The sequence below is a fragment of the Leguminivora glycinivorella genome, chromosome 8, assembly GCF_023078275.1.
Source record: "Leguminivora glycinivorella isolate SPB_JAAS2020 chromosome 8, LegGlyc_1.1, whole genome shotgun sequence".
Lineage (NCBI taxonomy): Eukaryota > Metazoa > Arthropoda > Insecta > Lepidoptera > Tortricidae > Leguminivora > Leguminivora glycinivorella.
Window position 1 is genome coordinate 24,893,691 of NC_062978.1, and position 10,816 is coordinate 24,904,506.

General features: G+C 37.7%; 1 protein-coding gene across 1 annotated transcript; it reads right to left on the reverse strand.

The window, feature by feature from the left end:
* Window positions 1-921: 921 nt before the first annotated feature.
* On the reverse strand, window positions 922-10,591 carry LOC125229141 (zinc finger protein 141-like). The gene is made up of 5 exons (XM_048133921.1): window positions 10,489-10,591; window positions 6,343-6,452; window positions 5,117-5,262; window positions 3,345-3,460; window positions 922-2,746 (listed from the first exon to the last, which is right to left on the reverse strand). Exons 1-5 carry the CDS (start codon window positions 10,589-10,591, stop codon window positions 1,257-1,259), a joined length of 1,965 nt encoding a protein of 654 aa, XP_047989878.1. The 3' UTR covers window positions 922-1,256.
* Window positions 10,592-10,816: the final 225 nt, after the last annotated feature.

Below are 10,816 nucleotides of genomic sequence, written 5' to 3' on the forward strand. Positions count from 1 at the left end.
GGGTATCAATATCGGCACGTGCGGTTAAACAACTACTTTGCCCCCTTGTAAAACAAATAACTATTTTCAAAACGTGCGGGCATGGTGACACATGCAATCTCTCTGCAGTTTATGACCTTCCACAAAATGGTGCTACTAGAACACCTTTTAGCGTATCCGTATTTAATAACTTAACTACAAAATTAAAATTTCCAAAAAACCCCCGATATATTGGACCGGTTTTCATGAAACAGGGCTAAGAACACTCCCGACTGATACAGCTTTCAAACGAAAAAAACCTAAATCTAAATCGGTTCATTCGTTCGGGAGCTACGATGCCACAGACAGACAAACAGACAGACACGTCAAACTTTTGTCGGGGGTTAGTACTACCAGAGAACATGCGACTGGTACGTTATAAAGGAATCCATACTAATATTATAAATGGGAAAGTGTGTGTGTCTGTTTGTTTGTCCGTCTTTCACGGAAAAACGGAGCGACGAATTGACGTGATTTTTTAAGTGGAGATAGTTGAAGGGATGGAGAGTGACATCTTAGGCTACTTTTTGTCTCTCCTTAACTCCCCACTTCCCTAAAATGGGGGGTGGAAGTTTGTACGGAGCTATCCGCAATTTTCGAATTTAACACGAGGGAAGCCGCAGGCAAAGGCTAGTATAATATAATATAAAAATGCAGTAAAAGGTAACATATAAATATTATAGGATATTCTTACACAGATTGACTGAGGCCCACGGTAAGCTCAAGGCTTGTGTTGTGGGTACTCAGACAACGATATATATAATATATAAATACTTATATACATAGAAAACATCCATGACTCAGGAACAAATATCTGTGCTCATCACACAAATAAATGCCCTTACCGGGATTTGAACCCGGGACCGCAGCGTAGCAGGCAGGGTCACTACCGACTGCGCCAGACCGGTCGTCAAAATACGAAAAAACATATCTTCTGAAATATAATAACTAAGAGAACACATCAAGGTAAATGTAATAATAGCCTATTTCTTATTTCACTTATTTGCTACCACTTGATACGGTTTCTGTTCGCTCCGCCGGTGTGCGAGTGAGACAATGATATGCAGTTCGTAGCTCTGTCCCGCTCACAATGTGAAACTTGCATCAGTACTATAACCTCTTTACGCCAGGTAAACCTATGCTTAGTCTTCCAAAATAAAAGCTAATGTTCCGTTTAAAAAAAAAAGGTTAATTCATTAAATGTAAATACGATAAATTAGAAAAAATAAACAAGAAACCTAAGACGACTTCTGGTGGGTTTTCATATGTTGTCTTAAATGCTGTCTAATAGCACCTCTGTAACTGCACAAGTCGCAGCCGAACGGCTTTAGACCTGAGTGGCGCACCATTAGATGATCCTTTAGATAACTTGACCGAGTAGCCCTGTAGTCACAGATGTTGCACTCGAAAGGTTTGTCACCGGTGTGTATTCTCTTGTGTCTTTGTAAATCGCTGCTTAGGGCAAAGGCGGCATTACACTGGTCACACTTGTAAGGTTTGTCACCGGTGTGTATTCTCTTGTGTCCTTGTAATGCGCTGCTTTGGGCAAAGGCGGCATTACACTGGTCACACTTGTAAGGTTTGTCACCGGTGTGTATTCTCTTGTGTCTTTGTAAACTGCTGCTTAGGGCAAAGGCGGCATTACACTGGTCACACTTAAAAGGTCTGTCGCCGGTGTGTTTGCTCTTGTGATATTGTAAAGAATTGCTTTGGGCAAAGGCGGCATTACACTGGTCACACTTGAAAGGTTTGTCACCGGTGTGTATTCTCTTGTGAGTTTTTAAACAGTCGCTTCGGGCAAAGGCGGCATTACACTGGTCACACTTGAAAGGTTTGTCACCAGTGTGTATTCTCTTGTGTTTTTGTAAATCGCTGCTTTGGGCAAAGGCGGCATTACACTGGTCACACTTAAAAGGTCTGTCGCCGGTGTGTTTGCTCTTGTGATATTGTAAAGCGCTCCTTTGGGCAAAGGCGGCATTACACTGGTCACATTTAAATGGCCGCTCGCCAGTATGAACCCTCAAGTGCATTTGTAAACTTCCTTTCTCACTAGTTGCATACTCACAGTCAGAGCAAGTGAAGTACTGCACGCCATGCCGACTCTTCGCATGCTCCAGTGCAAGCAGTCGAGTATCAAATGTACAACTGCATTTTTTACACTTCAGAGAAGAAATTCTCCCACCCTTTTCTAATCCAGGATTTCTCCCAGAAATTTTCAATACAATATGAGACTGCAGATGTTGCTCTAAGTCTGACTTTATATCGAATATTTTGTTACACTGGTCACATTTGTAGACATTCGTCGCATTCGAGACTATTTTATCAGATATATCAATAGCTGGTTTTATAAGCATCTCTTGTACATTAATGTTCATTAGTAATGCCGCTTGAGAAGACGAAGGTTCTTGTAACTTTTCGGTACCCTTAGTGAGCCCATTTTTTATTAAAGTTTTGTTTTTCTTTTCATTGGGCGATTTACGTTTGTTTGTCTTTGCAGGCTTTTTGGTGACAAGTTTAGCTTGATCAAAACTAACATGTTTAATATCTGTTTCTTCTTTCTTTTCATTGCTTGTTTTACGTTTGTTTGTTTCCACAGCTGTCTTTTCGGCGATAAATGAGGCTTGTCCTGATTCGGCATCCTTAATTTCTGTTTCGTCCTTCTTTTCTTTAGGCGATTTTGCTTTGTTTGTTTTCTCTGGTTCGTTATTGACACGAAATTTAGGTTGACCTAAAAATTAAAAAAAACTTACTTAATGTATTATTTGACTTTATATCATTACATATAGCAACTTTATACACGGTGTAACACTAGGAAACCAAATAATTTTAATAGCATATTGCAAGCGGGCAAGCACGGTCTTGTGATAAAGCGAATCACGTCCGTTCATATTATCACACTAGTGTGCTACGCCCACTGATCATATTTAAAGACTAAAATGTCGTGTAAACTTTTCTGGAATTCGCTTGCAAAAAGTAGGTGTCAATAAAAATCTAAATTCATTTTAGGTGTTAGGTTTATGGATAATATTTACTTTTAAGGTGAAACTACATTAAAAAGACTACAATACAAATAACAAAAAAAAAATAACTCAGAAATACTTGGTTAAAAATGTAAAAAAACTTTCGGGCTACTACGTATATTTCTTCGTATTTAATCGTGTAACTAGCTTATTTTGTAGTAATTAAAAGAATTTCATACAGCACAGTATAAGAAAGAGCATCATAGCAAGCATAGTACACGTTCACCTATACGAGCTTAGACTGTGTACTGGGAACGCGCCTCTTTCATATATTTGATCGCTAGTGAGTGTCCGAGGTGTCCTTACAGTGTTCGCAGTCGCAGGGCTTGGAGTAGCGGCGCAGGTCGACGCCGAGCCGGTTGGCGAACTCGCTGCCGTAGAACACCAGCAGCTCCGTGAAGCGCGGCACGATCTTCACCGTCCTAAAGGATTTGACAATTCAAAAAAAAATGCGTAAGTATCATCAGGTAAGATATCTACTCGTAAGTCACACAAAACGGAAAATGTCCTCCTAGTGTTTGCGTTATCCCGGCATTTGCCACGACTCATGGGAGCCCGGGGTCCGCTTTGACAAGTAATCCTAAGAATTGGCGTAGGCACTAGTTTTACGAAAGCGACTGAGGCCATCTGACCCTCCAACCCGAAGGGTAATAACTAGGCCTTACTGGGAATTAATCCGGTTTCCTCAAAATGTTTTCCTTTACCGAAAAGCGACTGGCAAATACCAAATGACATTTCGCACATAAGTTCCGAAAAACTCATTGGTACGAGCCGGGGTTCGAACCCGCGACCTCCGAATTGAAGGTCGCACGCTCTTACCGCTAGGCCACCAACGCTTTTTAACGGAGAAGGTATTATTTTGATTTTATTTTAGCAATACGTCAAGCATAACAATTAAGAACCCTACTATGGTAAGCCCCATATTCGAGAAAGATCGCTGTGACATAACACATGATATGACATGATGAAACTATTTTATTTAATTTTTTTTAGGTAGGTTTGGCTACCCTATAAAGACATTAAAACTATGTTAAATCGGCTACCTAATGATTCTCCGACAATTTTTTAGCCGATTATTGATTCTCCGACAACGATTCGCCGAATGCCATTTAGCCGAATAATCAAACTATCGCTGTCACTTTTGGTCGAACAACATTACGTAGAATCTTGGTTCGCATACAGTTCAGTTCGCTTCTGTGCAAATTATCCGAACTATTATTGGACATTTTTCATTTAGCCGAGTAATATTTCCGTTTAGGCCACGTTTAGTCGAACAACGTTTCACATTATACATTGTTAAAATATTTTAGAATTAATGAATTATCGCTGTTGTAAAAAAATTACGCACTTAAATACACTTTTTCTCCTAAACAATGTATAATGTGAAATTCTTTTCGTTGCGGTAATAAATTACATATACTGGCAACATTATGTTCTTGAACAGAAAGGTGCTAATTTCCGAATGGGAGAACTAATTTTAAAAATAAAAATTGGGTGAGTTGAAAACAACAATTTATAATTAATTTAGTAAAATTAATCCTTAGAATCAGAACATGATAATATAAATAAGTAAATGAAATAAATGTGAGTTACTCTTATAAACGATCTAACTGGATTTTTGAATCCGCAGAACACTTTGTACGCAAGTTCCAGTTAACTCACCAAAAAAAAAACCAAATGTTCACTCGACGTATTGTGTTTCGACGAATTATTTGTCGGCCGATTTTTACAAATACTAAATGATTATTCGTCGAAAAGTAAATCGACGTATCAAATTTCTGCTTACCGATTCCGTTTACGAACGAACATTATGCGAAATGAGAATCTTCCAATCGTTATTCGGCAATAATAAACGTCGGCGAATCGTTGTCGGCGTACCGAAAATCGGCGTATTTTATTTCGGAATATCAATCGGGCACCGTTAAATCAATGTCTCTTTAGTGCACGACTCTCCGCACCCCAAGCAAAAAACGCAAAGGAACTCGGATAGTGAATCAGGTGAATTTTCGTGAGGAGCAATATGGCCTTAAGCCAAGATTAAGAGATTTTGAAGACCCCAAACGGCTCAGCCAACTCGCCTGTAGTAGAGCTCGCCCTGGTACTGGAAGGCGACGAGGTTCTGCTCGGAGTAGCGCCGCGCGCAGTTGACGTAGCGCATCCAGTTGGAGTTGTTGGCGTCGCTCGCGTCCACCACGTGACTCGGCTTGTTGTTGCGGTCGTACAGCTACAAAATTACCACACTAAAGAAGTCTATCTAAGCACAGGTAAGTATATAAATACAAAACAATAAAAATATTAAAAATAAAGAGGAGATGGTTAAAAGATAGTCCTCTGATTAGACCGAGGCTGTTTGAGCCTACGCACATCGTTCTAGAATAAGTCCGCCATATTGAATGTATTATGACGTCACACACCCTATGTTAATCGAGCTGACATACGGATTCTAATAAATTTAATGATACATCATACATCTAAATCGGTTATGGCAATCACAAATCCAGTTGGCCCATTTTTTTCGAAGTTGTCCACTTTTGTGTGTTTTCCATTTTCTCCTTCTTTCACCAGTTACGGTGGAAGAAAGAAAACAAAACACATTTTTTAGGGTAGTTAATGCAGTAGTAAAAAGGACCATCACAATTACCCATGTAACCGAAATGTTTAAAAACAGCTTTTTATCCTAGCAATACAGGTACGTCAACACAATTAAGGCATATGGGGAGGTCACAGGTTCAGATTAAGTAGGTAGACCTAATTTGTTTTAGCATCGAACCTTTCTAAATCGATGACTGACTAAGAAATGTTTAGATTTCATTTCATTAGTGTTTCCAATTTTCTAGCTCTTCAAGGTAATGTAGTATACATACACCGTGTTTTTATTGAATTCCGTTAACTTTAAGGGAAGATTCTTTAGTTCAAATACAATCAATTTCTCTAAGAAACTATAGCCTCCCAACTCATACGGTTATCGAAATATTAAAACAAATAATTTCATTACCGAACACGTGTGTGGCACCACTTACCACTTCCTAATGTTATTTTTTTTTACATGTGCCGTCAAATACTTGACAATGACTTTAATGTTATCATTAAGGTCGTCTCACACTAATTAATCCATTTATTGTATGGAAACGATAAAAAAATATTTTTTTTCGAATTTATCTAAAAGCGATATACAGGGTGGTTTCTGATGATGAACCTAACTGCGTGTCCAATTTAACGGAAAACAAAAAAACAACACGCTGTATAAAACACACACACGCTGTGTGTGTGTGTGTGTGTGTAAATAGTGGTAGTGAGGACTGACCTGCCACTCGTACCCAGAGTCGATGGCGATCTTGAGGCGGCGGCCGCGGTAGGGCCCGAAGCGCACGCCGCTGGGCAGCGTCAGCGTGCTGAACACGCCTATTCCTGCCCCTGACACACAACAACTGTTGATATTCTTGAAGTTTTATAAGAGACCGATATAATGTACCTACCAACTATGAGTATGATTTCTACTTTTCGTATGCCAGTCAGGAGCAAAAGTAAGTACGTGCCTACTGTATTATGTTTCTAGAAAAGAGATGTAACTAACTACCAGTGGCGGCTGGTGAAAATTACTGCTAGGCAACATTGAGCAAAAAGCTGCCTACCTTAACATTAGGTACTTTACTAGTAATCAATTTTAGGCAAGCCGGTGGGAATCGGCTTGTACGGACCAGCCGCTGCTGCTAACTACCCATCTACTTATCGTATCAAAAGAGATGTAAGTACCTACTGAAAATCTACATCAGTTCCTATCTATATGGGATATACGGCTACGGGCGGCAAATAATCCTATACCAAATACGTAAAACTCTAGGTATAAATTCAGTAGAACTTATGTCCAAAAGCAATGGTACTTACCACTTTTATCTATCTACTCTCTATACAACAATATAACTTATTAAACGCAATAAAAACAAAATGCAGTATTATTATGGTGACCAGAGAGCGTGCAGCTACTTTGGCCATTCAAAAAGGCAAGACTGCCAGCCTACTGGACACCATTACTGCCGACGAACACCAGGGGAGCATTTTTTATTTGTAAATATATTTTAAGTTAGTTAATTTTAAGATTAAATATAAGAAGATATACCGTCCCATACATTAAAATGCGACCGACTAAGAACGCGCATACACTACACCTCACATAGATGGCGCCACAAAAAAATGTCTTGTAGCTTTCGATTATACTTGTAGATGGCGTTAAGTGTCACTTTTGACATAGATTTGTGGCTCGAAAGTGACACCAATCTACAAATAATCGATGGCAACAAGTCATTTTTTGTGGCGCCATCTATGTGGTACAGTGCATGCGCGTTCTTAGGCGGTCGCATTTTAATGTATGAGATGGTATTATCTACTTATATTTAATCTATGGTTGTACATAATAATACTCTCTATTAATACAGTTTGGGAAATATAATTTGAACGTTTACTATATAAGTAGTAAGGTAACTGTCCCATATTACGGGAACTTAAGACGTTTCCTACTTTGAGTGAGGATTGTAAAAAAAATGCGAAGTTTCTAGTCGTGTTAATTATTTTATTTTAAGGATAAGTCTTCTACGATGGATTTAAGACACTGTTTTGCATCGTAGCTTCTAATTTATAGAAATTACCGTTGTTTTACTTAACCCTTAGTTTGCCCATTATTCCGGGATACAATTTTGGTATGGCTTCAATTCCGGGAGTCGTTGTACGTAATTACGGGATACCTTTAAAATCGACGTTGTTGAAGTATAATGTAAAAAAATGAATTAAAAATATTGTTTACATAAATGTATAAATGCACATATCGTTTTGATAGATGCTTATACAGAGTGTATTTTTTATAATTGGCAATGTTTTGATGGGTTGAGGTGGGATGGGAAATATGATATTTTACTGTATAACGATTGTATGATATAATGACAGGGTGTTATTGTCATTAAAGAGAATTGAATTGTTATAAGTTTTACTGTCTGTCTATCTAAGGCATCGCTTACGAATAGATGAACCGATTTAGATAAGTTTTTTTTTGTTTGAAAGCTGAATTCGTCGAGAGTGTTCTTAGCCATGTTTGATGAAAAACACTTTACAATGTCGGGGTTTATTTTTTCAAAATTTAATTTCAATCCAGAAGCTATTGCCGGTTATAAAAATTGCAAGGTACTCGTGAAAATTTCAGTTTTTTGGTACTGGTGATCACTGAGCTACACCGTATACATACATGGTGGTGATACGTTATTCAAGTGTGTATATATAAATAAATAGTACTCAATAAATAAATATTACAGGCCGTTCTTACACAGATTGACTGTCCGACGAATTTGTACTATTTTATATTTATATATGTCTATCCTATTATGTATTATCCTCATGTAAATTTTAGCTTTCTAGTACTAATAATGATTGAACTAAATCGTAGACGGACAGACTGACTGACGGACAAACCAATATGCGGTATAAAGATTTTTACCTAACTAAGGAAGTTTTAAAACATAATAGTCGGGTCTCTATACCTTATTTTCTGTTTTTATATTTTAATATACTTTATATAGGCATACCGGAATAAGATACACTCATATAAAGTCGTGTACTTAATTACGGCAGTCAAAACGAAGGCTATATTAAAAGACAAACAAGATTTCTTTCTTAGTACATTGGAAGATTATATAACAATTATACTCAAAACATCGAAATAAGTAACCTTTGTGCTTTAATTTTATGAAATAAAACAAATTTAATGTCGATGCCACACTCCAATATTTCGCACGTATTACTCAACGAGTATACATTTCGTACTCAATTATGAGACTAAAATCTAAAAAATATATGTGCCGTAATTATGTCACTATAAATCTGTAACCTTTACTCAATATATTTACATCAAATATATAAATATACTTCACCGCAAATAGTAATAAAACATAAAAACATTGCGGACTGTGGTTCCGTTATTCCGTGATACTCCCGTAATTATGTACTCCGCGTCAAAATGGTGTACATTATTCCGGGAGCGGGTATTTTAATTAAAATATGCCTTAAATTCATTTGAAAAGATGATATAAATGTTTTTTAATAACTATAAGACAATTATGATACAAATTTAATATAAATAAACTTACCCGCATCACAGTGAACCCTTAAGAAGTTCCGCTGCCGCGTTAAGCTCACCGTCAAACACGCCCATAGAAACCACTACGTGGTTGCGACTGACGCGTTTGGAGGTACCTCACGGCTTCAAAAGATATGATACATATTCGAAAATCGACTTTTTCGGTTCTATTTGATCTATAGTTACTAAAATACTGCATTAAATTAAGATTTTACTGATAGTTTCCTTATTTTGCGACAAAAACCAAAGTATCCCGGAATAATGTACCACATTTTACTATCCCGGAATAGTGTACAGTTACCTTAAACGTAAATAAATAGTAAACGCACTTACTCTATTGATCAATATTTAGTGTTCATATTTAATATATTTATGTAACAACAACTACCTAAATAAACACTGATTTTATAAACTGAGTAGGTAGGTATATACCTAGTACCTACCTACTTAGTTAATATAGGTATGTACCTACTCATATTTTACCTACGAATACAATATAGACCAGGTTTAATTATTATAACCGGCAATATTGGAGCTGATTATATAGCTCATACAAAACCCAAAACAATAAAAAATGTAAGTTCCTTAACTTTGCCCAAGATGTTCCTCCACAAATTATGGACACCAAGCTGCGATGAAACGCAGTATTATTATATACAAGAAACAATAAAATAAAAAATAAAATAATCTTTATTGCCACATCTTAATACTAAGTATACACAACATTACATTATACAGTTTAAAGGGAAGAATAACAGACAAAGTAGGATAACAAACAAAACAAAACAAACTTAAATTTATTAACTTAACCTAAGAACTATCGTTAACCTATTATAATATGTTATGATGAGGCAAAGGGTCCCAGTCTCAGCGTGTGCAGCGCCAACGGCTCTGCGCTGGTTTTCACTTTCAGACTGGTCCCGGACGGAGTGGGGACGGTCGTTGCTAACGTGTGTAAAGTAGGGTTTTCTGTGCTTTTTAGGGTACGTGGGGTTTGTACGTGTAGTGTATGTGGTGTAAGGTGTGAGTAATAGCGTGCTTAATTGTGTGTCTTGACATTACATAGAGAAGATAAATATATAAATAGATAAATAAAACCGGAAAAAGGTACTAAGGAATAAATGAATAGATGAATAGGCAAATAAGTAAATAAATAAAGAATTGGAGTCTACAATCACCCAATAAACTCGCCCCGCCCAGAGAATATTGCCGGTTATAGAAATAACACCCTGCACAACAGAAACACAGCATCTCTGACTACTCCATACCAACTGCTACAATTGTACCTATATGTTATTGCTGACGACTAGTCAACATCTACGTATAAACCTGGTATGTAGGAGTAGGCAAGATGTAGGAAGACCCTCGGCACGGTGAGCGCGGCGCGAGGCACGAACGCGGGCAGCCCCGTCACGGCGGGCACCTGACACATGCATGCACTACTAGCCACTTCCATCACCACCCGACATTCGCATATCCAGCAGATAACATTCTCATTCGCTAAGCACAATAAAATGCAATTAATCGCGGTAATTAAACCCCTTGAACACCCCCCCTTATCTCCCCTTATACGTTCGTGATAGGAACTTTTGAATCAATGTTTTTAGTACCGATGGTACTGTAGGCAGGCACCACAAAGGCTTTAGTCGCTACTGGC

Excerpts from the sequence above, each read along its gene's own strand:
- LOC125229141 (XM_048133921.1), bottom strand. The coding sequence starts at position 10,591 with ATGTGTCAGGTGCCCGCCGTGACGGGGCTGCCCGCGTTCGTGCCTCGC. Across the intron at positions 5,263-6,342 it reads ACTCTGGGTACGAGTGGCAG|CTGTACGACCGCAACAACAA; the intron begins GTCAGTCCTCAC and ends GTAATTTTGTAG. Across the intron at positions 3,461-5,116 it reads CAGGGCGAGCTCTACTACAG|GACGGTGAAGATCGTGCCGC; the intron begins GCGAGTTGGCTG and ends CAAATCCTTTAG.